Raw genomic sequence first — 27,798 nt, 5'->3', positions numbered from 1 at the left:
TTCAACAACAAAAGGAAATTTTTTCGAGTAGGCTACGATTAACCAAATAGTGAGACCCCATATCCTTAAAAATATCTGGATAGGAAGCAGTGTAACAAAATGAGATTTCAAATTGAACTTCTTCAACTAAGTGTACTATCTCCAAAAAAAATAAAAAATCTGCTGTACAAAAGTTTATCTTCAGCAATCTGTAAGACTAGTTGTGTAATCCTTACTCTTTGTAACTGAAGTCCTTTGATGTTGGTTTCTCTTCCACACCAAGGTAACATAACTGCAAAGAGGCCCAGCACTTTAGGGGTGTCAAAACTTGTTGATTGGCAGAAGGAACATACTTAGACTAGCAACTGAATAACCAAAGTCGCCAAAATAGAATTGTTTTTGGCTCTGTCATGAAACTGGTAAAAGCTTTTCTTTCAGGCGGGAGACAAGTTTAAATTTCTCCTCCGCTTCAACCTGCTGGCGAACATCAGTTCTTGATGCTCGATCAGGATGAAATTTTAGCAAGGCTTGCTTATATGCAGCATTTACCTGAAATAAAGATCCGGAATCAGTCTAGAATCACTAAGGTACAATAATTTGTACAAAGATACAAAAAACTGTGCTAAAACAAAAAATGAAGAGGTGCATTGCATGATAAAGAGAGTGTGTGAACCCACAGTGCTTAAGCTGAACACTCGCATGTAAACAGGTCCTAAATTTTGAGTGAAAGTAAATCAACTTTGCAATTCAAGACTATAGCCCAGAAAATACAAAGAAAAAAAAACAAGGGAAGAGGAAAAACAAGAATACAGTACTCTAAAAGTAAGGTGTCCTGTAATTTAAATTTTGTCAAACTTGGCCAAGAATTTCATCAAGTGAGTGTAAACCCCGCCCCCCCCCCGCGCCCCCCCCCCCCTCTTTATATATCTTGATTTGTGATTACCACCGAGACTTGGGCAATAAATATGAATAACTGACTATCATTAAATGCTTAAACTATGTGAAATAAAGTAACAGTGATTTACCAAATGGATCACATGTATCTCACCTCGCGTGAACTGGGACAAAATCCAGTACCAACACGAATACCCAATGCACGAAGTAATGAAACCATATCAGTATAAACCAGTTCCATTCTATGAAGTTCCTTTCTAACTTCAGCACGAAGTTGGTCTTTCAAATTTATAGTTTCCACATTCTGAAAAAAAAAAGAAACACGTTGGAAAGTATCAGTATTGCAAGAAGATGAAAAGGAAAGGAGAACAATTCAGAAAAAAAAAAGAGTAAGACAGTCCTGAAAGAGGAACAGAAGGGAAGAAGATAAAACCTTTTTTTGTGTCTCTCGCATTTCTTCCACGCGTTCTTTCTGCCTTCTTTCCATATCCAATAAACGCTGAGTTTCAGCCTTTTTTCTCTTTCGTAACCTCTGTGCTTCTTCTGCCTGCAAAATAACAAGCTTTAACATAACCACCAGAATAAACAACAGCATCATATTTAAACATATCATTTCTTCGTTACACAATGGGACATTTAAACTGACACCAAAACTTTTGAAAAGTTAATCTTGCCAGTCAAAGTTCTCACTTTCAGAACGTCAGCACCGAGCAGGACGTAACTTTCGCTATTAAAAAAAGTTGAGAAATTAGTTTAGAGGTAAGCTTTTCTAGCCCATAGGAAGACATACTCATCATGCCCCCTTCTCCTGTAAAAGAAATGGATTGAGAAGAGCTAAAGCATCTACCATTTCATTGATTTCTTAAATGGGAGAGATCATGAGTGGTTGAGCAAGTAGAGAATATATATATATTTTTTTAAGATTGTTTTCATTTGCATATCTTCGTATTGTGAGACATCTCGTCCTAGTATCACTTTCTGGTTGAAAAGTAATATACTTCATTTTTACCAATTACAAGTATCAACTTCAGGCAATCGCTTCTAAAAATATGTTAACAAAGACAAACAGAAATGATTCGTAAATTACAGGCACCAAACAGCTAGAATTTAAATGCGGCTTTGATATTGCAAATAGAGACAATTATTTTCATCAAAAAGAAAAGGCGAAAACAATGAGTTCAGCAGAATCAGATTTACTTGTAACTTTAAAACTCTTTTGATTTCAAGATTTTTGTCCAGAGAAATGAAAGATCTAACGAGCATATTTCACCATAATCGACCAGAAAGATACATGGTTTTTTTTGCTTTTTTCTGCTATAAGTGAACCTTCGTTCAACAGTATTCAGTTCAAACTTTGCCGTTTGTAGGGGAAAAAAATTGTTATTTCCAAAATATATAATTAAGTGCTAGGGAAATGCAATAAGGACTGGACTGCAATAGTAGGTATCCTAAAATAGAGTACAAAAGAAGGGGAAGAAATAGGAGCTAACTCTTAAAATTCTAGACAAATCGCAACCACTAAAAAGTACAAGATACTTTCTAATAATGATATGTTTTGATACTATAAGGTTTTTACCGATATCTCATGCATGATTCCTACGATATGTACAATTACGCTATACCACATGCATAAAATAGCGCAGCGGAAACAGAATATCATACCTTGGTCACAGCTTTCAATTTGAAGTTCCAAGCTTTGATCTAGAGGAGAAGATGATGTTCTTGGCACACTCAAGATCTTCTTCTTCTCAACTTAGCTAGAGTCAAGTTCCAACCACGAATGGGAAGTAATCTTTGTTCACGAACCAAAAACCAAAAACTGACAATGGCTAGGGAGGTTACCACCTATGGAATCTCCACAAATTACTAGCTTCTTCTTTAGAAAACGTTGGAGGCCACCATTAAAGGAGAGAGAGCTTTTCTTGTTGTTTTGGGATGATCAATATGTGAGGGGTGGGGGGGTCTATTTATAGAGCTCTTCCACCTCCTCAATATTGGATAGGATAGAGTCTCATACTTATCCAAAATCGGCTAAGGATAGAGTCCTATACTCATCTAATATTGGCTAGGATAGAGTCCTACACTCATCCCAATACCGGTGGTTATCCTTATCTTGGTGGTTTATCCTTATCTTGGTGGCGTTTATCCAAATTTTTATTTCCAACATCTCCCACTCGCCCACACGGCGATGAAGATTTCTAAGATAAGCGTTTAAGTAGAATGCTTTCGACCATTTGTGTGTCTCACCACGACAAATGGTTCGTGTGACCCTAGCACACGTATCATGATATCCGTGAAGAAGCAAGTCGCAATGAAAAGCACGCATACGGTGATCTACCATGAAAATGACCTTAAAGAAGGCGAATCCGTAAAACCTAATATCCGAGAGTGTGTGTATACCCCAAGATCCGTTTGTTTCATCACTTTGACAAATAGCACATCATATCCCTATGAGTCCACACCATAAAGTCAAAAACATATCACATGATTCACAATTATCATCAATTGTCCCGCCGGATAGAGTCCGGTGATTGTGTGATAAACCTTCGCTTTTTACCTTTTCAGACGCAAGTCATTGTCGTCGAGTTCTACCAACTTCCCAAGATGTATCCGGTCGGCCTTTTAGTAAAGAGCTTGTGGGGAGCAAACCAAAGTTACGAGTAGTCCTCTTATTTTCTTGACAAGGTCAAAAATTTAAGGAGGGTACCATTCGATATGTTTTAAACAAAAAATATATCAATAGAGCTCACATAGCAAGAATTTTTAGGGATATTTATTTTCTTGCTCTCAGGTGGTCAACTATACACATGTTGTGTGAAAACATGTCACGGCAAGAGTATCTAATTTGTTTACTCAACAATAGATATTTGTATGTCCACTCATACCATGCAAGTGTTGTCATCCCTAATGACAATTCCAAGGATACTTTGCTCCCACTTGGCAACAATTTGTTTGTAGGTTTAGGCAGTAATCTTCCCTATGAAGCTGTTTCTTCTTATCCAATTATAAGAAGGGGCATGACTTCTAAGACTAGGTCCACCCCTTCCCATAAGGTTTAGTGACTTGTCAAGCTAAACTCCCACTATTTAAAATGGAAGTGACGTGTTCATGTGAGTGAACCGGTCCAACCCTACCGACATACATATGAGATGATAAACAGTATAATGAGAATGCAATCGATCTGGAAAGAATGCACGTTTATTCATTAAACCATCAAAGTGTTCTTAGCATAATTACATCCTCTTTAACCCAAACATTTTTACATGTGCAAGGAAGAGTTCTTTTGGAATAGGTTTGGTCAGTGGATTCGCAACCATCTGATCAGTGGATATATGTTGTAGAACCACTTTCTTCTTCAATATCATTTGTCGTACGTAGTAATACTTTAACTCTATATGATTGGTTCTTCCATAGTACTTTGGATCTTTAGCATATGCAAGAGCGACCATCTTCGTCGATCCCGGATGTGAACTGGTTTCGTGACTCTTGAGAACACCGACAAGTGTTTGATGAATCGTCGAGCCACCTGCGGCCTCACGTGGTGAAAGCAAAGATCTGATATACTCGGCTTCCATAGTTGAAAGTCTTTATGGAAGTTTGTTTTCTTTGCTCCGGGATATAGCACCTCCATTCATTATGTAGGTATATCCCGAAGTTGACTTCCTCTCATCAAGGTCTCCATCCTAGTCAAGATCGAGATTACCCAATCGCCTTTTAAGATATTTCCCTTGGTAGACAAGCGAGTAGTCCACGGTGCCTTTGAGATACCTCATTATCTTCTTTGATGACCTTCCGATTAATGCGACCCGGGATTTGTTTGGAACCTTGATACTAACCCATTTGCATAGCGGATGTCCGCCTTGTACACAACATCATACATACAGGCTTCCGATTGACTTGAGTATGGTACATTTTTCATAGCCCGAGTTTTGATGGGATTCTTGGGAGACATTTCTGAACTCAAAGACTCTCCTAGACTTACTGGGAGATCCATTTGCTTGCAATCAGTCATGTTGAATCTTTCCAAAACCTTCTTGATGTATGTCTCCTGAGACAAAGACAACAAGCGTTTGGGCCGATCTCAAGTTATTTTAACTCTTAAGACATAACTAGCTTCACCCATGTCCTTCATTTCGAAGTTTAATGACAACCACTCCTTAGTGGAATTTATCAATGTCTTGTTGTTACCTGCTAACAAAATGTCATCCACATATAGAGATAGAATCACAAAACCAATTTTAGATGTCTTGACATATATGCAATGGTCCTCATTTACCATTTCGAATTTTTCTTGAAGCATAGCTTCATGGAATCTCGATTCCTTTGTCACAGAGGCCTGTTTTAAACCATATATGGATGCATTCGGTTTACACACTTTGTGTTCTTGACTTTTGATTGAAAAACTAGTGGGTTGATCCATATAGATTTCCTCTTGCAATTCTCTATTGAGAAAAGCGGTTTGACATCCATTTGATAAAGTTCTAAATCTAAAGTGCAACAACTATTGACAAGAGGAGGCGTATGGAGGCAAATCTCACTACTGGTGCGGAGAAGGTGTCCTCATAGTCTATTCCTTTTTGGGTGTAACCTTTTGCAACAAGCCCGGCTTTGAATTTGTCTATGTTCCCTTCCGCATTTTTCTTAATCTTGAGAACCCACCTGTTCCCAATAGATCTCCTGTTTGGTGGTAGATCAACTAAGTCCCATACTTTGTTTTTCTTCATCGACTCCAATTCTTCCTTCATAACTTCCATCCACTTACTTGTATTGGACCCAGAAATAGCCTCTTTAAACATTTTAGGTTCATTAGATATTTCTGTAAATGCATTGGTCATATTTATCTCCCTTTCAATCTCAAACCGATGTTTGGGGATATGGCCTATAACACTCTTACGAGGTTGGGATTGATCAATCAATTGACCAATGCCATTATCACTGGAATCAGGGTTGATGAAAGTTTCATCTTCGCCTTGTTCATCAGCAGTTATAAGGTTGTCAACTTCATAAAGTTGTAAATCCTTATCAACATCACCCCTCATTGGGTATTGATCCTCTAAGAATCTGACGTTACGTGCTTCTATTTCTGTGACATGCCCTTGAGTATCCTCCCCTAGGAAGACATACCCCTTAGAAGTCTCATCAGATCTTATAAAGACACACTTCCTTCTAGAGCACTCAACTTCCCAAATTCTCGATTTTGAGAAATGACAAAGTACGCACACCCCATGGTCTAAGATAGTTCAAAGCGGGTTGTCTACCAAGTCCATAGTTCATAGGGTGTTTTGTCAATGATTTTGAAGGAACTAGGTTAAGTAGTAATGCGCAAACCGATTAACAATGCATCACCCCAAAATGAGATGGGCAAGTTAGCCGAGCCATCATAGATCTAACCATGTCCAAATAGGGTTCTATTCCTTCTACCGAGAGGCGCCATTCTGGCGGGGGTATAAGGAATAGTTAGTTGTCTAGTTATACCCTTATTTTCACAGAGTTCCTTAAACTCATCGAGAGAGATACACGCGTCGTGGTCGGGTTCTTAAGGCCTTTATTGTCTATCAAGTTGATGATTAACAAGGTTCTTGTACTTTTTAAAAGCGGTCAAGGCGTCGATTTGTGAGACATCAAGTACACGGTCCCATGCGTGTATAGTCATCGTGAAGGTAATGAAATACAAAGCCCCATGCCTTGCTGTTCATTGGTCCACAGATATCAGAGTGAATAAGTCGTAAAGGATAAGTTGCCTTTTGGGCTTTCCCAAAAGGTTTCTTGGTGGCCTTTCCAAAGAAGACAACTTTCCATTGAGTTTCCATTTTAAGAGAGGTTAAGTTACCTAACAACCCTCCTCTTGCTAAGTGATCTATCCCATCGCGGTACAATATGTCCTAGTCTAGTATGCCACAATTGGCAACCAACCATTTTAGACATAAAACTTGGTTTGTGCTAAGTGTAATGTCATAAAAGAATTCATTAAATAAGCATGACCTATCAAACTGTTATTCAAAGATATCTCAAGCGAAGTTCGGGAAAAATTAAACACATAGGATTCTTGAAGTAATTTCAAAACTGATAAAAGATTTCTCCTAATTTAGGGTACAAAGAGTACTTCTTCAATAAGGATGGATCTCCCACTCGCAAAATCCAACCTACAAGTGCTTGTTCCCAAAACATCAGCTACACTTTGGTTTCCCATATGGACTCTCCGAGTTCCTTGTGGAAGTTTCTGGAAATCTTCAAACACGGACTTATCCCGGCTTATGTGGTCTGTCGCTGTTGAATCTACAATCCAATATTGTGATGAATCAGACAGCATGACAGCACTTATCACATTGACAGTACTTAAAGTAAAACTTACCTCAGAAGAAGGACATGCCCTAGCATAGTGTCCCATCTGATGACAACGGAAGCATTCAACACTAGTCATGTCTATCGACTTCCTAGGTTTCTTTTGCCGTGGGTCAGGTTTGGCATTTTCCTTGCCTTTCCCTTTTCCACTTTTCTTGTTCCAAGGAGCCTTCCTCTTTTTGGAGTTGACAACATTTGCTTCGGTTTGAACAAATGGGCTTTTCATGAGAAGCCTTTGTTCCTCAAGCTCACATTTCCTCGCGACTTGTGCAAAGTTTTTGAGCATCGTCGTCATCGTCAAGATAAGGCGAAATTGTTCCCAAGTTTTAGGTAAAGACCTAATGACATCTTGAATTTGATGTTCATTTTGACGGGACATGTCCCGCTTGGGCTAACTTCAAAGAACTATGTTCCTCATCACCGTGCAATGTCAGGTCATGTAGGGGCTGACTTGATAAATTTGTCAAAGCTCATTTGTAGCCTCCTCAACTGTGTAGTAGTCGTACCCCCAAGGTCCGCCTTTACTGCTTCTCATAGCTATTTAGCCGATCCAAGGCCATCATACCGCATCATGAAGTCATTCCTCATGGTACCAAGTATGGCAATTCGGGCAACGTTATCTCTGCTTGTATACTCATTGTACTTTTTTTAAGCTTGATATATAGCGGCTTGTGTTAATCCTTCAAATGGTATGTTACGCTCGTCTCTCAATTATTACGTCAATGACTTTCCTATCTGCTAGAATTAGCCTAACTTTCTTAGACCAAAGTTCATAATTCTTAACGTTTAACAAGTCCTTTTCAGGTAGCATGGTAAACGGGGATTTTCCATCGGGTGCCATTCTATCAAGTTTGAATTCCAAAAATAAGATACTACGAATAAGAATCATCTCTTAAAATAAATCTAAGTAATCCACATTTTTACATATGAGATGATCATGATAATCTACTAACATGATTCTAGCCATTAAATAAAATCAATGCATTTGACTATCAATAACATAGAATATGCAAAAAATCTACAACTTAAATTTCCATTTTATATACATGCAATAGTAAAAATCCAGATTTAAATATTACTGCATGGTAAAAATAAACATCCTAATGTTAATTTTTAATCGTGGAAAAATACATGTGAAAAAATCCTAAAATTTCTAGAGAAATAATCTCAGAAAAATAAATTTTCATGTAAAAATTTTTAAGGAAAAAAATCCTAGAAAAAAATTTCCACTAAAATTTTAATTAAAAATAGCCAAATTATTTCCTATAAATAATTTATTTTGCAAAAAAATAAATTTTAAGCAATTTCTAATTAATTTTAAACAGCCTAATTATTTAAAAATTAATTAAAAGATTTTAAAAAAAATGCAGTTTTTCAAAAAAAAATTGTAGATCACAAGATCAAAATTGCAAACAAAAGCATGCAAACCATGGAAAACTGACTCTGATACCAATGTAGGGTTTTTACCGATATCTCATGTATGATTCCTACGATATGTACAATTACGTTATACCATATGCATAAAATAGCGCAGCGGAAACAGAATATCGTACCTTGGTCACAGTTTTCAATTTGAAGTTCCAAGCTTTGATCTACAGGAGAAGATGATGTTCTTGGCACACTCAAGATCTTCTTCTTCTCAACTTAGATAGAGTCAAGTTCCAACCACGAACGGGAAGCAACATTTGTTCACGAACCAAGAACTAAGAACTGACAATGGCTAGGGAGATTACCACCTATGGAATCTCCACAAATTACTAGCTTCTTCTTTAAAAAACGTTGGAGGCCACCATTAAAGGAAAGAGAGATTTTCTTGTTGTTTTGGAATGATCAGGGGTGGGGGGTCTATTTATAGAACTCTCCCACCTCCTCAATATTGGATAGGATAGAATCTCATACTTATCCAAAATCGGCTAAGAATAGAGTCATATACTCATCTAATATTGGCTATGATAGAGTATTTACACTCATCATATTGGTGGTTATCTTTATCCGGGTGGTTTATTCTTATGTTGGTGGGCATTTATCCAGCCTTATTTCCAACAGATACCAAATGCAATTTTAGCTTTTTGGTTAACATAGATAACAAAGAAAAGAGAAAGATCGGGACTTATTAAAAATAGATTTTAGAATAGCTTATATGATATGATATGAAAGTCAGGTTACAGGAGGTAAGCTACAGTATTTCAATAAACTCCAACATACTGAAGATGAAAACAAACAAAAGATGTCTGCATATGCCAAACCTGAATTTGTAGCTGGCACTGCCTGGATGCCCATTCTTCCTCTGCTGCACGTTTAAATTCATCAGTTTCTTGAGCTTTTCTCTTTCGCCTATTATATTGTTCTCATAATCAAGAGGACCATTCCCATCTGGAGAATGTAACAAAGGACTTCTCTCAACAGCCTGTTCAGTGTTATTGACAGATTCAAGAACTTGTTCCTTTTCATCTGTAAAGTGGCCTGTCTGGTGATTAACCTGTGTCTCAATTCTCGGCGAATCGGGAGAAAGATTCTCAGAAGCAGTTTTCACATTATCCTGATGACTGACATTTCCATTAATGACTTCACTCTCACGCTGTATTGGTCATCAGGGGGAAAATATACCCCCCAAACTGATCTATCTACTTCATTAACCCGCGTCTCCCCACACGGCTGGTTGCTGCGCAGAGATGGCTCACCTAAAAATGACTTCTCTTCATAGTTGAACTGAGCTCCTTCATAGATTTTATCCTTCGGTGATTGAATGGTACTTAAAACAAGGCTCCCGATGAATCATTTCATTTAAACCCGGAGACGTGGCTCTGTCATAACTAACATGTGTTTCATTTGACCTTTCACCGCCCTGCAAGAAAACCTCTTCCGCGAGACCAGATTTCTCATTAAAGTGTCTTTCATCCCTTGCCACAGGCGTAGGTTCTGCAGGCATTTTCCTCTTCTTCCCAAAACCAATTCTTCTCAAATCTGACTTGTGGCTTTTCAGAAAACTCTCTGTCTTTCGGCAAACTGTAAAGTTCATCATCACTATCATCGGTGTCACTTTGCACCTCAGCATCACAAAATGAAGGTTCACCTCCGAAAGTTTTTCCTGTTTCCTGAATATCAACCTTTTTAGGAAAAAAGTGGGCTTCCTCCCGTACCGGAGTTTTACACCATGAAGGACTATCCGGCTCAACAGTCTTACCTGAATCACCAACAACGTCCTCCTCAGGTGAGAGAAAAGAATCCTCTCTAATGTTATCGCCACGGCCTCTAGAGGTAGACAAATTCACGTTGTCATTGTAAGTATAAGAGAATGGATCTCGCACATGCTGCTCCGCTGAATTTTCAACTTCGACATGCTTTGGAACATCAGCAAAGGACCCAGATCCACTAGCTTCGTCATCTAAACCAGGCTGACCAATCGGAATGCCCTCAAATGTTCTTTTCTTCAGAGCAGCCCTGTCCCACTGTTCACTAATTTTATCACATGATCCTTCTATAATCTCACAGTCTGAGCTGTCACTATCAGAGGATGTACTGTCACAGAGAGTACCATAACCAAAATAATACATTTTTGGTTATCTCCTTAACTTTACTGAAAGGTTCTATCATAGTCATGCAATATGGAGACAAAACTCTCTTCAAACCATAATACATTCTTCCAAATTTTGCTTCCCACTGTTTTGCTTAATTAAGTTTATACATGGCAAGGTCTATCAGTGATCACAGTGACACAAATCAGGTTTCAATACCATGATATTCAATTGAATTTTGTGTGCATATGAGTATATATATCGAGATAGATGACAGACTTATTCAAGACTTCTTATTTGTTTATTAATATTAATGTTTATTCGTTTATCTCTTACCAAGATCAATAGATGCTAATGTATCTTAGATCCCAAGTTCCAAAAGCTTCAAAAAATTGAAAGGGATGGATAATGTAATTCCAAGTGATGAATGTAGTGAAATCCTTCAATTCTCCTTCATGGCTGTGATTGGTCCATCTACTATGTGGCTATCAACATATCTCGTGAAGTAGTGAGCCAATTGGGCCCTAACTGTCATCCTTATATCTTTAACCCAAAGATAGAACATGCAGTAAAATACAAAGACAATAATAATACAAGTTGTAGTTATGGACTTCTAAGCAAGTGCCACTTGGATTCTTCCTCTTTGTGATTCACATTTCTTCTTTAGGATGAAAGAAATAAACCATATTCACTGCTTATTGTTTGCATTTAGACTAGTTTTTGCATGATCGACATAAAGAATATGGTGGGTCATGTTGCTTAAGCACGAAATTATGATAGCATGTACTGTCAATAAATTACAGAGTTAAGCAAGAGAAGTTCAAAACCACTAATAGTAGCAAACCCATTCAATATAAACTATAAAGCATACTACTCACCAAGGGTTGTTACACTGACTCAGAATGGCCAGTAGCAGAGTACCTTGGTTTCTGATGTTCTCCTTAAGTCATCTCTTCATCGATCTTTCAGAAGCTAAACATGGGAAGCAGCTTCCATCTGCAATTGTTGTTGGTACTGTGTACTGTGACACATGTTTTCAACAGGATTTCTCTCGACCCAACCACTTCATTTCAGGTTCATCTCAGAATTAAAATAATTTTGGTTTGGTTTGGTTTCACCTACTTACTAAAAGTTATCTATGCAGGTGCTTCTGTTGCGGTGAAGTGTGGCAGTGGGAACTCAAAAACAAGTTTCAACAAGGAAGTGAAGACTAATGAACATGGAGTCTTTGAAGTTCATTTACCTACTGCAGTGAGCAAACATCTTAACAGAATCAAAGAATGCTCAGTTAAGTTAATTAAAAGCAGTGAACCATTTTGTGCGGTCGCCTCATCAGCTACAGCGTCTTTATTCCATTTGAAGGGTAGAAAGGAAGGAACGCATATTTTATCAGCTGGGTTTTTCACCTTCAAGCCACTAAAACAGCCAGAGTTTTGTAATCAGAAACCAAGTTTACCGGTGCCTAAGGAATTCCGTTCTAGCAAAACGTTTTCCCTCTCTCCTAATATACCAACATTATCTCCTACAAGCCCAAAGCCTACAATACCAACTATACCAACAATTCCGACTGTACCTACAAATCCATTACTGTCTACTCAGTCGCTTCTCCCTCCCCTCCCCATCACCCTCCCCCTTCCCGCCCTTCCTGCCCTACCCGCCCTTCCTGCATTCCCTGCCTTCCCTGCCTTCCCTGCCATTCCGGAAATACCATTATTGCCACCAATAATTCCAGAAGTTACTAAGTTATCAAAAAGTAGTAGCTCATTATCTGATCAAACAACATTCCAACCAAGTTCCATTTTCCCACCAATAATTCCACCCATACTTCCAACACCAGCACCTACCATTGGTGGGATTCCACTGCCACCGAACCCATTGCAGCCAGCGCCTCTTCTGCCAAATCCTTTGCAGCCTACACCACCAGCCTTCAGTATTCCACCACTTATTCCTAAAATACCTGGACTAGCATCACCACCTCCACCAGCATCTCTCTTTCCTCCACTTCCAAAGCTTCCACTCCCACCTGGCTTCCCTGGCATTCCTCCAGCTTCTTCTGCACAGAAAGCATCTCCTTGATTTGGTTTCAATCATGTACTACTCTGACAGCAAAACTGCAGTTTAAGTTTTCTTTGCCTTTTGCATCGTTATTTTGACAAGTTAAAGTTGTAGTTATGCCTGTAATTAATAGTATAGTAAGCTGGGTCTACCCGAATAGCTTGTATTTGTATTTTCTTCACTGTGATGAGGTAGGAATGAACTCATGTTATCCATGAATTTATCTTATTGCGCTTTGAAGGTTCCCTATCTATTGCAAGTATTTGGAAACTGCAAATGCATGTAAACCAATTCGTGCGTTTAAGTGGAAATGTTTACTCGTATTTTCTAAACGAGTGATATGTTTACTCAAATTACTATGAGCATTCCCTAACCTTTATGATATGCTTTCGCACTGACAATAGAAAAAGTAAATTTCCTTTCCTCAAGCAAAACGAGGATTACAGTGTAATATTAGTTTCGGTTGGAGAGGAGCCGCCTAGACGTCACGACATTCACTGAAGTCCCCTGATGATTGGATTCATTTGGGTTTCCCCTCTACAAATGGAGATTTCGTTGTGGCGAACTAATCAGATTGGTAATCACAGTTCACAGATCCTTATGGACCTAGTTTTTATTTTTTTTAAACAGTTTTCGGGATCAAATCATCAAAGGTGATCGCAACAGATATGACCAACCAACTATTTGTGTACAACAACAAGAAGTGACCTAAACCCAAATGTACATGATGAATGGTGCCACATGGGATTTGCAATCTGAGTTTCAAAACACTAATTGACTCGTACTTAAATAGCCCCAAATTTTGCAATATAAACCAATGAAGAGAGTACCGGCTTGAAGTCATAGTCCATGAGTACAGATTAATCCAATGACAAAATTCAACAACAGAGTAGGCTATGATTAACCAAGTAGTGAGACCCCATATCCTTAAAAATATCTGGATAGGAAGCAGTCTACCAAAATGAGATTTCGAATTGAACTTCTTCAATTAGGTGTACTATCTCCAACAAAAAAAAAAATTTGCTGTACAAAAGTTTATCTTCAACAATCTGTAAGACTAGTTGTGTAATCCTCACTCTTTGTAACTGAAGTCCTTTGCTGTTGGCTTCTCTTCCACACCAAGGTAACATAGCTGCAAAGAGGGCCAGCACTTTAGGGGGTCAAAACTTGTTGATTGGCAGAAGGAACAAACTTAGACTAGCAACTAAATAACTGAAGTCGCCAAAATAGAATTGTTTTTGGCTCTCTGTCATGAAACTGGTAAAAGCTTTTCTTTCAGGCGGGAGACAAGTTTAAATTTCTCCTCTGCTTCAACCTGCTGGCGAACATCCGTTCTTGATGCTCGATCAGGATGAAATTTTAGCAAGGCTTGCTTATATGCAGCATTTACCTGAAATAAAGACCCAGAATCAGTCTAGAATCACTAAGGTACAATAATTTGTACAAAGATAACAAAAAACTGTGCTAAAACAAAAAATGAAGAGGTGCATTGCATGATAAAGAGAGTGTGTGAACCCACAGTGCTTAAGCTGAACACTCGCATGTAAACAGGTCCTAAATTTTGAGTGAAAGGAAATCAACTTTGCAATTCAAGACTAGCCCAGAAAATACAAAGAAAAAAAAACAAGGGAAGAGGAAAAACAAGAATACAGTACTCTAAAAGTAAGGTGTCCTGTAATTTAAATTTTGTCAAACTTGGCCAAGAATTTCATCAAGTGAGTGTAAACCCCGCCCCCACCCCGCGCCCCCCGCCCCCTCTTTATATATCTTGATTTGTGATTACCACCGAGACTTGGGCAATAAATATGAATAACTGACTATCATTAAATGCTTAAACTATGTGAAATAAAGTAACAGTGATTTACCAAATGGATCACATGTATCTCACCTCGCGTGAACTGGGACAAAATCCAGTACCAACACGAATACCCAATGCACGAAGTAATGAAACCATATCAGTATAAACCAGTTCCATTCTATGAAGTTCCTTTCTAACTTCAGCACGAAGTTGGTCTTTCAAATTTATAGTTTCCACATTCTGAAAAAAAAAAGAAACACGTTGGAAAGTATCAGTATTGCAAGAAGATGAAAGGGAAAGGAGAACAATTCAGAAAAAAAAAAGAGTAAGACAGTCCTGAAAGAGGAACAGAAGGGAAGAAGATAAAACCTTTTTTTGTGTCTCTCGCATTTCTTCGATGCGTTCTTTCTGCCTTCTTTCCATATCCAATAAACGCTGAGTTTCAGCCTTTTTTCTCTTTCGTAACCTCTGTGCTTCTTCTGCCTGTAAAATAACAAGCTTTAACATAACCACCAGAATAAACAACAGCATCATATTTAAACGTATCATTTCTTCGTTACGCAATGGGACATTTAAACTGACACCAAAACTTTTGAAAAGTTGATCTTGCCAGTCAAAGTTCTCACTTTCAGAACGTCAGCACTGAGCAGGACGTAGCTTTCGCTACTAAAAAAAGTTGAGAAATTAGTTTAGGGGTAAGCTTTTCTTGCCCATAGGAAGACATACTCATCATGCCCCCTTCTCCTGCAAAAGAAATGGATTGAGAAGAGCGAAAGCATCTACCTTTTCATTGATTTCTTAAATGGGAGAATTCATGAGTGGTTGAGCAAGTAGAGAAGATTATTTTTTTTTTTTTTTTAAGTTTGTTTTCATTTGCATATCTTCGTATTGTGAGACATCTCGTCCTAGTACCACTTTCTGGTTGAAAAGTAATATACTTCATTTTTACCAATTACAAGTATCAACTTAAGGCAATCCCTTCTAAAAACATGTTAACAAAGACAAACAGAAATGATTCGTAAGTTACAGGCACCAAACAGCTAGAATTTAAATGCGGCTTTGATATTACAAATAGAGACAATTATTTTCATCAAAAAGAAAAATCGAAAACAATGAGTTCAGCAGAATCAGATTTACTTTTAACTTTAAAACTCTTTTGATTTCAAGATTTTTGTCATGAGAAATGAAAGATCTAACGAGCATATTTCACCATAATCGACCCGAAAGATACATGGTTTTTTTTGCTTTTTTCTGCTATAAGTGAACTTTCGTTCAACAGTATTCAGTTCAAACTTTGCCGTTCGTAGGGAAAAAAAATATATTATTTCCTAAATACATAATCGAATGCTAGGGAAATGCAATAAGGACTGGACTGTAATAGTAGGTATCCTAAAATAGAGTACAGAAGAAGGGGAAGACATAGGAGCTAACTCTTAAAATTCCAGGCAAATCACAACCACTAAAAAGTACAATATACTTTCTAATAATGATCTGTTTTGATACCAAATGCACTTTTAGCTTTTTGGTTAACTAAGATAACAAAGAAAAGGGAAAGATCTGGACTTATTAAAAATAGATTTTAGAATAGCTTTTATATGATATGATATGAAAGTCAGGTTACAGGAGGTAAGCTACTGTATTTCAATAAAATCCAACATACTGAAGATGAAAGCAAACAAAAGATGTCTGCATATGCCAAACCTGAATTTGTAGCTGGCGCTGCCTGGATGCCCATTCTTCCTCTGCTGCACGTTTAAATTCATCAGTTTCCTTGAGCTTTTCTCTTTTGCCTATTATATTGTTCTCATAATCAAGAGGACCATTCCCATCTGGAGCATGTAACAAAGGACTTCTCTCAACAACCTGTTCAGTGTTATTGACAGATTCAAGAACTTGTTCCTTTTCATCTGTAAAGCGGCCTGTCTGGTGATTAACCTGTGTCTCGATTCTCGATGAATCGGGAGAAAGATTCTCAGAAGCAGTTTTCACATTATCCTGATGACTGACATTTCCATTAATGACTTCACTCTCACGCTGTATTTGGTCATCGGGGGGGAAATATGCCCACCAAACTGATCTATCTACTTCATTAACCCATGTCTCCCCACACGGCTGATTGCTGCGCAGAGATGGTTCCCCTAAAAACGACTTCTCTTCATAGTTGAACTGAGCTCCTTCATAGATTTTATCCTTCGGTGACTGAATGGTACTTAAACAAGGCTCCCGATGAATCATTTCATTTAAACCTGGAGACGTGGCTCTGTCATAACTAACATGTGTTTCATTTGACCTTTTATCGCCCTGCAAGAAAACCTCTTCCGCGAGACCAGCTTTCTCATTAAAGTGTGTTTCATCCCTTGCCACAGGCGTAGGTTCTGCAGGAGCATTTTCCTCTTCTTCCCAAAACCAATCCTTCTCAAATCTGACTTGTGGCTTTTCAGAAAACTCTTTTTCTTTCGGCAAACTGTAAAGTTCATCATCACTATCATCAGTGTCACTTTGCACCTCAGCATCACAAAATGAAGGTTCACCTCGGAAAGTTTTCCCTGATTCCTGAATATCAACCTTTTTAGGAAAAAAGTGGGCTTCCTCCCGTACTGGAGTTCTACACCATGAAGGACTATCCGGCTCAACAGCCTTACCTGAATCGCCAACAACATTCTCCTCAGGTGAGAGAAAAGAATCCTCTCTAATGTTATCGTCACAGCCTCTGGAGGTAGACAAATTCACGTTGTCATTGTTTGTGTTATTGTAAGTATAAGAGAATGGATCTCGCACATGCTGCTCCGCTGAATTTTCAACTTCAACATGCTTTGGAACATCAGCAAAGGACCCAGATCCACTAGCTTCGTCATCTAAACCAGGCTGACCAATCGGAATGCCCTCAAATGTTCTTTTCTTCAGAGCAGCCCTGTCCCACTGTTCACTAATTTTACCACAAGATCCTTCTATAATCTCACAGTCTGAGCTGTCACTATCAGAGGATGTACTGTCACAGAGAGGACCCCAACCAAAATAATTTCTGGAAAAAGTTTTTTCTGAGTATGTACGCTTGGACTTTGAAAATTTCATCGGAATTTTTCTTTTGCGGTTCAATTGACACTCATCGACATTTGCTTCTTCGGATGATTGGCTGACAGAGGGACAAGAAGCTTTGCTTGAGGTGGCACCACTATCTTGGTGATTACCACCTCCATCAGCGTTTTCAGTCTCACTAGCGCTGATTTCATCATCATCAATGCTAATAACTTTACCAGTTGGCAGTTTCTTTTGCGATACGCTGGGACCTAGAAGTTTTTTTTCTGAAGACTCTGGGGCATCAATGATAATAACTTCATGAGACTTCCCAGTTTCGACATCAATATAGGACACCTTTTTTGTTTTTCCTTTTGTGCTGCACCTCTCTAGGGTTCTCCTCCCAAAGTGACTTCCTCTCTGGAATTGACCCTTTGACATTCTTTTATCTGCTTGATTAATCATGCACAACCAGTGTGTGTTACAATAATCATTTCCAATAGAATGTTAAAATATTCCTTGAAGCTAGAAGCCAAAACCCAAATTGTACAAAGAAATTCTAACTTTCTCACGTATCATGTCTTCTATATGTGGTGATGAGTGCCTTCTATGCTTCCATCCTTCTATTCAAAGCAAACGCAGTATAAATACCTCACAAATTATTTAGTAAAGGATCCTGTAACAAAATGTAATGAAACAACAATCATTACTGGCATTATAACAACTAATCTCACACTTAAAATAAATTACCAAAACCATCTGACACACAGACACCATTGAAACAAAAAAAAAAAAAACGTATAAAACAAAACAACCTTCCTTAAATCTTCTGCAAAGACTGCATTGTTAAGATATATTTAAACTATTGTACCTAATTTCATTAGCTTAAGGATCCAAGAACATGTAAAATCATAGCTCATTTCCTAAATTCTTTACAAGTACTTATATTCAAGACATAGCTCCAAAATTTTCCTATTAGCATCCACATGTGACCTCAATATGTCCTTCACCCAAAAACTACCCAAAACGCCCACTTCTACTTGAACTGAAATAAATCATTAATATCCCAATCCTACCTAAATCAATAAACTTTCCACTCATTCTCAAGTGGAGTTTTTTTGCTAGTGTTGGCTAACAAATAATGGGTATCAAGAACAACTCAACAGCAACAGCGGAATAAATTACCAATCCTAATTCCTCATGTTTATTTCCCCTTTAACCACCCCACAGCTGAAAATTTGCAAATTATTTACAATTGTTTAACGATACATGAAACTGTTAACAAAGCCACTGAAATAACAAAACACATCATAATTAAAATAAATCCATAATTCTAGGTCAAACAAACAATTGTAAAAAAAATTGAGCATAAAGATGCGAAATTGAGAGGTGGAATAGAAATAAAACGAGACAAACTTACCTTCGTTTAGCTTTCTTTCCCCTTGGAAATCTATTTGTGTGTGGGAAACAAAGAAAGCGGGCACGAGTTAAGAAGACGAGAAATAAGGAAATGAATATATAAAGAAAAACTGCTAACGTTCTTTGTTTTTCTAGTTGGTGGGTTTTTACTTTTTCGGTTTCTTGGTAAAAAAACTCAAAATCGGTCGAATAAGCATATGGCCCGCAAGGCCCACACGTTTTTGAAAATGGCTCGTAATCAATTTCAATCTCCCGGGTTGTTTAAATTTTTAGAACAGGACAGTCAGGGGATTTTTTTTTTTTTTTTTTTTTTAACAAGTATACTCTTGATGTTTGATGAAATATAATAAACGGTGCAGTCCAACCGAAACGACTTAGTGTATATATTTCATATTTATTTTGGGTATTACCTCAACATGAATTATGAACAATCATTGTTCATACTTCAACGTAATGTATGATCAGTAAGAATACATATTTGGAGTATGAACAACGAACAATCATTGTCCATACTTCAACGTAATGTATGATCAGTAAGAATATATATTTGGAGTATCAACAACGAACAATCATTGTCCATATATCAACATTGTTCATACTCCAAATAGGTGTTCTTACTGATTATACATTACAATGATTGTTCATAACTCATGTTGAGCATGAACAGTGATTATGCATAGCTCATATTGAAGTATGAACAATGATTGTTCATACGAACAGTGATTGTTTATATCTCAATATGAGTGTAAATATCCTCCGTTCTGCACTACAATACAGGTGTCTACACACCAGGTCGTACCAATCCATCAGCTCGTACCTATCCATCAGAGCGTACCAACGATCCAAACTTCAGGTCGTCCCCAGCATCAGTTACAGCCATTTTTGAAAACAAATCAACTAGCGCAATCCTGGAGCTCAGTCAACGTAACAATCAAGGAGACATTTACTTTTGTAATATCAGAATAATGACGAATCATCAATATAGCACACAAGGTGGATCTACACTTCATAACGGCCTGGAGTAAATAAGGAAAGTCAGCTCAAACATCTATAAGTAGAGAGAGATGAACTACGTAAGGCTTGATTCAAGTTTACCCCAAGAAACTTGATACGTAGACAACTCTTAACCGAAGAAGAGTGCAGCCATTCCCTATCAAACAGAACTTCTAGTCGTTGTCCCTTAAACACCAAACCTCTACATTGGCATCGTCTGCCAGTTCATTTTCTTAAGAAAAGAACACACACTCTTTTCTCAAGCCCATGAAGTTGGTCAGAAAAACCACCATGGACCCCTCACTTCAAATGTTAGCAGATCAGATGAAGACGTTCCAGGAGGCCTTCATCACATTGCAACAAGAAAATCAAACAATGCGCGAGCAAGCTACCTCCAACGCCAACAACGGCACTCTAGACGCAGTGGAGAACAACGCTGTCACAGCCCTCACCACCACCACCAATCAAATACTAGAAGACTTCGCCCAAAGGTTGGAGAAGTCAAACGACAAAGCCAATGCGATCCAGATCACTCAGAAGATACTCCAGACGTACAAGGCATCACCATTCACCACTGAAATCAGGAATAAGCAGCCTCCTTCAGAAGTCATCCAACCAAAGTTTCCAATGTACGACAATAGCTCGTGTCCAGGCCAGCACGTAGCTTGTTTCACCCAGATCCTCACACTATACAGCATTCCAGAGTACGACTACATGAAGTGCAAACTTTTTTCAACCAGCCTGACGGACGAAGCCTTGGAATGGTTCTACAAGCTCACTCCTGATTCAATCAGCAACTTCGACAAGCTAGCTGAGACGTTCGCAGCAGAGTTCATCCACAACAGGAAGAAACAAGCCGATCTGGACTCCTTGTTTAAACTCAAGCAAGCACATGGCGAAATGATTCACGCTTTCCTAGGATGTTTCAAGAAGGAACTCCTATCAATGGAGCCAGACCTAAAAGACAGTTTTGCCACTTCTGCATTCACCAACGCCCTCCTAAACAACTCTGACCTAGCAGGGTCTCTAATGTGCAACAAGCCAGAACGCTTAGACAACCTGTACCACAGAATAGACAAGTACATCAAGTACGAAGAATGGTTGGCCAAACGCAAGGGCAAAGAAGTCCTCACAGTAAGCGACAAACGAGGACCAAAAGAAAGCAATCACTACTCAGGCAACAACAACAACAAGGGCTCCAGCTCCCATAAGCCCTCCTACACAAAATGGAAATTCTCCAACTTCTCCAGGACGCCAAGCCAGATCCTGAAGAAGATTTATACAACACCGTACTTCAAGCCCAACATCAACAAAGTAATAGCAATCCAAGGACGTCCATACTGCCCACAAACTCCAACACCATTAAACATATGAGTGTTGGAGCCTCAAGCACTACCTCCAAGACTTAGTCGAGGAGGAAAAACTAAAAGAGTTCCTGTCGGAAAGTGACTTCAGGCATAAGCTGAATGTCAATTGCCACAGAAGCAGGAACCGAAGCCATGAACGACCTGCTAACAATAGTAGCAGGAGCATAACAGCCCGACGATCTAAATCCCCAGGTCAGTCGAGGCACAACAGGAGACAGCTAGCACTCCTCCGACCACGACGAGAAAAAGGTAATCAACATGATTACAGATACCTCCAATGACAAAACCTCAGGTCGGGAAAAGCACAAACGGGTAGGTGTGCTACAAGAAATCTACCACCTCTCCCACAAAGCTGAAGTCATCACTCCTATCAGCTCTCAGTCAACAACCTCCATAGCATTCACGGAGGACGATGTAGACAAGGTGTGCCTACCCCACAATGATGCCTTGGTAGTGCACGTCAAAATCAATGGGTGGACAGTTAAAAGAGTTATCATCGATCCAGGCAGCTCCTGCGACATCCTTTTCTATCAAACATACAAAGACATGCACATGCCAGACTCGATTTTGATAGAATCAAATGCACCACTCTATGGGTTCAATGGAGAACGCACAGATGCCATTGGAGATGTCATCTACCAGTCTCCATTGGAGAAAAAGAGGACATGGTCAAAACCTCAACACATTTCAGTGTGATTGATGTCAAGTCATCCTACATTACCATCCTAGGGCGCAGGTGGATCCACAAGATCCAAGCAGTTCCATCCACCTTGCACCAAGTGTTGCAGTTCCCCGGACCCCGAGGCATCATGGAGCTCAGAAGCAACCAACTAGAGGCTCATAGATGCAATCAAGTCAACACAACAACAACCGGCGCCAAACCTCCTCAGTCGCCCAAGCAAAAGAAAGCCCAAAGCTGCAAGATCCTCAAGCTTCCAGCCCTCCAACATCAGAAGCAGGCAAGCTCAAGGGGAAGCAAGCACAAATAGAACCAGGAGAAAAAGTCAATTTGGGCACAAATGATGACCCAAAGTTTGTCTATGTAGGGGCCGATTTAGACCCCAAGCTCAAGGAGCAACTTGTCAGATTTCTATCTCTCAATAAAGATGTTTTTGCTTGGTCGTATATTGATATACCTAGAATCAACCCATAGGTTGCTTGCCACAAGTTAAATGTCAATCCAAATGTAAAGCCTATCAAACAATGTCCTCGAAAACTGGCTCTCAAATTTCAAAAAGTCATTAATGAAGAGATAGAAAAGCTCAAAAATGTGGGATTCATCAGAGAAATCGAGTACCCAACCTGACTAGCTAACATCGTAGCCGTTCCTAAGAAGAACGGTCAGGTAAGACTCTGCATAGACTTCACAAACGTCAACATACATTTCCCCAAAGATAGCTTCCCCCTACCAAGAATTGACATACTAGTAGGTCAAACTTGCAAACACGAACTCCTATTGTTCATGGATGCATATAGTGGGTACAATCAAATACCACTTGCAGAGGAAAACCAAGAAAAGACGTCCTTCATAACCGAACAAGGAACGTTTTGCTACAACGTCCTACCATTCGGCTTGAAGAACGCAGGCGCAACCTACCAAGGAATTGTCACAAAGATGTTCAAAGACTTGTTGGGCGACACTATGGAAATCTACATAGACGACATGGTAGTCAAAAGTGAAAAGGCTAAAGATCACATTTCTCACCTACAAGAAGCCTTTGAAAGACTGCGCCAAAACAAAATGAAACTCAACCCAGCAAAATGTGTATTTGGGGTACCTTCAGGGAAATTCCTAGGCTACCTCATTTCACAAAGGCACATCAAAGAAAACCCATAACAGATATGAGCTCTCCTTGAGATGCCAGAACCAACTTCCAAGCAACAAATCTACAAGTTATCTGACATGGTTTCAGCCCTCAACATATTCATCTCACGTGCATCTGACAAGTGCAGAACATTCCTGCAAATATTAAAAAAATGTGCAACATTCACATGGACAGACGAATGTCACAAAGCTTTCAACGACCTGAAAGCTTACCTATCAACTCCGCCCGTCTTGTCCAAACCAACTGAAGGAGAGACATTGGGGCTTTACCATGCAACCACCGACTTTGCTATCAGCTCGGTTCTCTTTCGTGAGAACGAGGGAATCAAAAAACAAGTCTACTTCACCAGCAAGACATTGGCAGATTCAGAAAAGCATTACTATCCGATAAAGAAAATGATGTTATCTTTGCTATACTCTACTAGAAAGTTCCGACATTACTTCCAAGTTCACAAGATCAAGGTCATCACAGATGTACCCATCAAACAGGTCTTAAGTTCTAGCAACAAAACAGCCCGCGTGGCCAAATAAGCTGAAGAACTCAGAGAGCATCACATAGACGTCATTCCCATAACATCTCGCAAAGGTCAAGTCATCGCTGATTTTTTGGCAGACTTCCCCGTCGAAGATATCAACTGGAAACCCAAGCCAATCACTTCATTTCATCAACCATCAACCTCAGACACATGGCACCTCTATGTAGATGGAGCATGCAACAATAGCGGTGGTAGATTAGGGGTTGTGTTAACTTCACCAGAAGGAACACAACTACAAAAGTTAATCAAGGTCGATTTCGCAACATCCAACAACAAAGCAGAATATGAAGCATTAATCACAGGCCTTCGCAACAGCTACAAGTCCAAAACTCAAAGCTCACAGTGACTCATAGCTAATTGTCAAGCAAATCATCAAAGAATATGTAACAAACGAAGCAAACCTGACCAAATGCGCTCAGGTCGTCAATGACATCATCAGCTCGTTCAAAATATTCTCCTTGAAACACATTCCTCGAAAGGATAACAGACATGTAGACAGCCTGACTTTCTTAGCCTCGAAGACACAAGAGACATGTCCAACCATAGTCAACATTGACATCCTAGAAGGCCCGCATACCAACAGATTTTCAGATTTTCATTCGAAGAAAGTGTCTACAACCTCACAGATTTTCAGCCCTCATTCGAAGAAGAGATCACCCAATCTTGGATAGGCCCATTTATGAAATTTCTCTTACATGGGGAGCTCCCAGCAGACACAAAGAACAATCGTGCCATAAAATGCAGAGCTCCTAGATATACCGTAATCAACGGTCGATTGTTCTGTAAATCCGCAGGAGGACCTCACCTAAGATGCATAACTTCACGCGAAAGCCAACTCATCTTTGACGAGATTCACAAAAGCGAATGTGGCAACCATGCAGGAGCAAAATCTCTGGCTCACAAAGTAATTGCCCAAAGATATTATTGGCCAAGCATGCACATTAAGGTAAAGAAGTATGTTCTCAGATGCCACCAATGTCAAACATTTGGACACAACCATTTAAGTCCAGCACGAGAGCTGATCAACATAGCCAGTTCATGGCCATTTCATATGTGGGGGCTAAACATCATGGGACCATTCATCCCACAAAAGAAAATAGGACTCAAATAGGCCCTAACAACCACAGATTACTTCACCAAATGGGTTGAAGCAATCCCACTAGTCCAAGTCAAAGAAGTCCACGTCATCAACTTCATATGGACCAATATCATCATAAGATTAGGTCTACCCCACACACTTGTCATGGACAACGGAACTCAATTTGCTAGCTCACAAATCAAGGCATTTCTACAAAAATGGCACATCATTCAAGCATTTTCTACACCTAGATATGCACAAAGCAATGGTCAAGCAAAGGCTACCAACAAGGCAATCAAGGAAAATCTCCAAAAGAAGTTGGATAGCAAGAAAAGCCAATGGCCAGAATAACTCGGGAACATTCTATGGGCATACAGAACAACAGCCAGAGCCAGTACCAATGAATCTCTTTTCACACTTTACTTCGGAACAGAAGCAATCATACCATCAGAACTCACAATCACATCCACACATTTTGACATCGTCAAATTAGGAGAAAATGACAACATCTTGGCAAAAGAGGTCGATCTCCTAGAAGAGCGAAGGGAAATAGCTGCAATATTCCTAACTCGGTATCACCAAACAATCCAACGATCTTACAACAATAAGGTCGTCCCAAGATCTTTCCAAGCCGGCGACCTAGTCCTCAAAAAGACACTAGCTCCAGCCAAGCTCGACCCAACATGGGAAGGCCCCTACATTATTGACGAAGTCGTTAGAAATTGAGCATACTAAATTAAAACTCAGCTCGGTGATGTGCTTCCCCGACCTTGGAACACAGCTCTCCTCAAGCGATTTTATCAATAACCTTTCTCAAGATGTATCAATTAATATGAATAAAATTTTACTAGCATTTCAAGTACAAATGTCATCTTTTGCATTACATGAGTACCACGCATCTTGCAATAGCAACTCGACCTAGGACATCACAATGTCAGGTCGTACACCAAAGACGGAGTTAAGAACGACATAACTACAATTACCACGCAGTGGTCAATTACCAATCAAATCCAACCCTAGGTCCCCCAAAAGGACCCTAAATCAACTTAACACAAACGCCAGGGTTAAGCATGATTCAACTGAAAATTCCACGCAATTATCAGTCAAATTCAAACATATGGGACCTCCAAAAGGACTCAAGGCTAACTTAAGACATTTTTAAAAAGGGTTAAGCTTGGCTCAACTATAACCACCAATCAAAGGCTAGTTATGAGTCAATAGGAGTTTCCCCAAAAGGAACGACCCAATCAACACACACAAGAAGACCTAGGTGACGACTAAGCTCATCTAGTCAGGTTGTGAACCAAACGATTATGACCTTCGAACATTAGACGATCTATCATAGTCCAACAAATCGTCAAGACTGCTACTATGCAACACAGGTTGTCATACAGTCACATTCATACAATCACATTCAAAAAAAATTCAAAGACAATATTAATGAAGAAACAGGTAAGTAATTTAAATATTTTACTACTAACACAATTTGGTTAGATGCTAATGCCTCCAGGTTATCTTGAGAAAATGACCTCAATACCCCCATCAAAAATCAAAAGTCATCAATATCAGTATTAATATCAATTACATCAAGAAATAGAATATTGTTCAAACATTTCATCCATCATCAAAACGGCTGACAAAGACAAGAGGCTCAATTAAGACAAGAAAGATTCTCCACATTCAAGGGCTCCAGTGGTCCACCCTCTTTACTAACAGGGCCACCAGCTGGATCACCACTTGCATTTACAACTTCTGTGGAAACCTCTTCAGTTGGCTGAATGGTTGGAGCAACACCAAGGTCGAATGGTAGATCAGGTCGTCTACTAGCATCTACAATAGTACTATCCACAGCTACTGTTGCAGCCCCACTTTTGACCGACCTCTTCAGGGTTTTGTACTTACGTTCTAGCTCCAAGAAGTCATCCACCAGAACATAAGTATTCCCACTCTCTACTAAGTCAACCAGGTCGTTATATTCAGCTTGGGATCGTTTAGCAACGCCTTGCGCTTTCTTGCATTCGCCGACCCAATGCTGAACCTCCAGCTTTAAAGCATCAAGAGATGGTTGCAATAGGGCCACATTCCCAACCAGCTCGTGCACCTGAGCCCTTAACCCTACAACTTCAGCCCTCTCCATCTGTTGCACAGCCAAAAGCTTATCATAGGCCTCCTTGGTAGCATCCAGCTCCTTCTTGTATAGGTCGGAGATAATGGTCATCTATTTCAGCTTCCTATACATAGTCAGGACCTGACAACAAATAAATCAGAAAGCAGTAACAAAGAAAAGGGAGCGATCCATATCTCTCAGGTTCACCCCTAAGTCCTTCCCAGTCTCCAGCTGGTGCCTATCTCTATCCAAGGCAATGCTCTCCAGCAGCCCTGCAGCAACCAAGGAGGACTTAAAACTACAATTTCTATTCTTCACAAACTTCCTCAGCCCACTCATCGGGTCCTCATATGTGACAAACTTATCCAGGACGTCATCACCACTCTTGTCACTTGGGGTCGCACTCCCTGACCCCTTGCACTTCTGGGCAACTGGCTCAGTATCACTAGCTTTCTTCTTGCCCCAAGCATCAGCTACCCCCACATCAACCTCCAGCTCCTTCAGATTCATCCTCTTTAAAGGAGCCTAACTTGAAGAAGTATGACCTTCCCTAGCACTAGGTCGTTCCTTAGACTCAGTTCGAGACCTCTTCACCCCCTCAAGCTCAGCTACCTCAGAGTGCCTCTTTGGCTGAGGCCTCCGGAAAGGCATAGGAGCATCACCAACTCCCCCACCACTTCTACCAGCACGACCACCATCACCTCCCTTAGAACATTTAGGAGCAGAACGGCTATCAGCAGCTCCTCCAGCCGTTCTCACTCCAGAAATAGGTCATATATTCTGGCTCTCCCTCTCCATCTCAACGTTAGAGCTAGAATCAGAGATGTCAAAAACGAGCTTACGAGCCCTCTTCTTTTGCTCCACCTTCTTCCGGT

The 27,798-nt window shown here is 39.6% G+C and overlaps 3 protein-coding genes across 5 annotated transcripts; 1 reads left to right on the top strand and 2 right to left on the bottom strand.

The window, feature by feature from the left end:
* LOC147521832 (uncharacterized) lies at positions 1-11,149 on the bottom strand. The gene is made up of 6 exons (XM_086566411.1): positions 10,113-11,149; positions 9,610-9,793; positions 9,462-9,565; positions 1,307-1,420; positions 1,028-1,177; positions 1-528 (listed from the first exon to the last, which is right to left on the bottom strand). The coding sequence occupies exons 1-6, from the start codon at positions 10,767-10,769 to the stop codon at positions 388-390; spliced, it is 1,350 nt and encodes a 449-aa protein (XP_086422537.1). The 5' UTR covers positions 10,770-11,149; the 3' UTR covers positions 1-387.
* A 134-nt stretch (positions 11,150-11,283) lies between these two features.
* On the top strand, positions 11,284-13,030 carry LOC147521831 (uncharacterized). The gene is made up of 2 exons (XM_086588773.1): positions 11,284-11,804; positions 11,875-13,030. The coding sequence occupies exons 1-2, from the start codon at positions 11,633-11,635 to the stop codon at positions 12,804-12,806; spliced, it is 1,104 nt and encodes a 367-aa protein (XP_086444899.1). The 5' UTR covers positions 11,284-11,632; the 3' UTR covers positions 12,807-13,030.
* A 534-nt stretch (positions 13,031-13,564) lies between these two features.
* LOC147521830 (uncharacterized) lies at positions 13,565-19,171 on the bottom strand. Of its 3 annotated transcripts, none has more exons than XR_015210939.1 (6): positions 19,019-19,171; positions 16,285-18,274; positions 15,210-15,327; positions 14,953-15,066; positions 14,674-14,823; positions 13,565-14,175 (listed from the first exon to the last, which is right to left on the bottom strand). XR_015210939.1 is itself a non-coding variant. In XM_086588765.1 (6 exons), the coding sequence occupies exons 2-6, from the start codon at positions 18,175-18,177 to the stop codon at positions 14,035-14,037; spliced, it is 2,175 nt and encodes a 724-aa protein (XP_086444891.1). In that variant the 5' UTR covers positions 18,178-18,274; positions 19,019-19,170; the 3' UTR covers positions 13,565-14,034. The 3 variants fall into 3 exon arrangements, 2 of the variants coding, with proteins under 2 accessions (XP_086444891.1, XP_086444887.1); XM_086588765.1 differs by lacking the exon at positions 15,210-15,327 and having other exon boundaries at positions 16,285-18,047; positions 18,171-18,274; positions 19,019-19,170; XM_086588761.1 differs by lacking the exon at positions 15,210-15,327 and having other exon boundaries at positions 19,019-19,170.
* Positions 19,172-27,798: the final 8,627 nt, after the last annotated feature.

This window comes from Coptis chinensis, chromosome 1 (genome assembly GCF_015680905.1).
Source record: "Coptis chinensis isolate HL-2020 chromosome 1, ASM1568090v1, whole genome shotgun sequence".
Taxonomy (NCBI): domain Eukaryota; kingdom Viridiplantae; phylum Streptophyta; class Magnoliopsida; order Ranunculales; family Ranunculaceae; genus Coptis; species Coptis chinensis.
Note: the sequence above shows the minus strand (reverse complement) of the source record. Positions and strands in the feature narration are given on the sequence as shown.

Excerpts from the sequence above, each read along its gene's own strand:
- LOC147521831 (XM_086588773.1), top strand. The coding sequence starts at position 11,633 with ATGGCCAGTAGCAGAGTACCTTGGTTTCTGATGTTCTCCTTAAGTCAT. Across the intron at positions 11,805-11,874 it reads ACCCAACCACTTCATTTCAG|GTGCTTCTGTTGCGGTGAAG; the intron begins GTTCATCTCAGA and ends TTATCTATGCAG.
- LOC147521832 (XM_086566411.1), bottom strand. The coding sequence starts at position 10,769 with ATGTATTATTTTGGTTATGGTACTCTCTGTGACAGTACATCCTCTGAT. Across the intron at positions 1,421-9,461 it reads AGTGCCAGCTACAAATTCAG|GCAGAAGAAGCACAGAGGTT; the intron begins GTTTGGCATATG and ends GTTATTTTGCAG. Across the intron at positions 1,178-1,306 it reads TGCGAGAGACACAAAAAAAG|AATGTGGAAACTATAAATTT; the intron begins GTTTTATCTTCT and ends TTTTTTTTTCAG.
- LOC147521830 (XM_086588761.1), bottom strand. The coding sequence starts at position 18,063 with ATGATTAATCAAGCAGATAAAAGAATGTCAAAGGGTCAATTCCAGAGA. Across the intron at positions 14,824-14,952 it reads TGCGAGAGACACAAAAAAAG|AATGTGGAAACTATAAATTT; the intron begins GTTTTATCTTCT and ends TTTTTTTTTCAG. Across the intron at positions 14,176-14,673 it reads TTTGTCCCAGTTCACGCGAG|GTAAATGCTGCATATAAGCA; the intron begins GTGAGATACATG and ends TCTTTATTTCAG.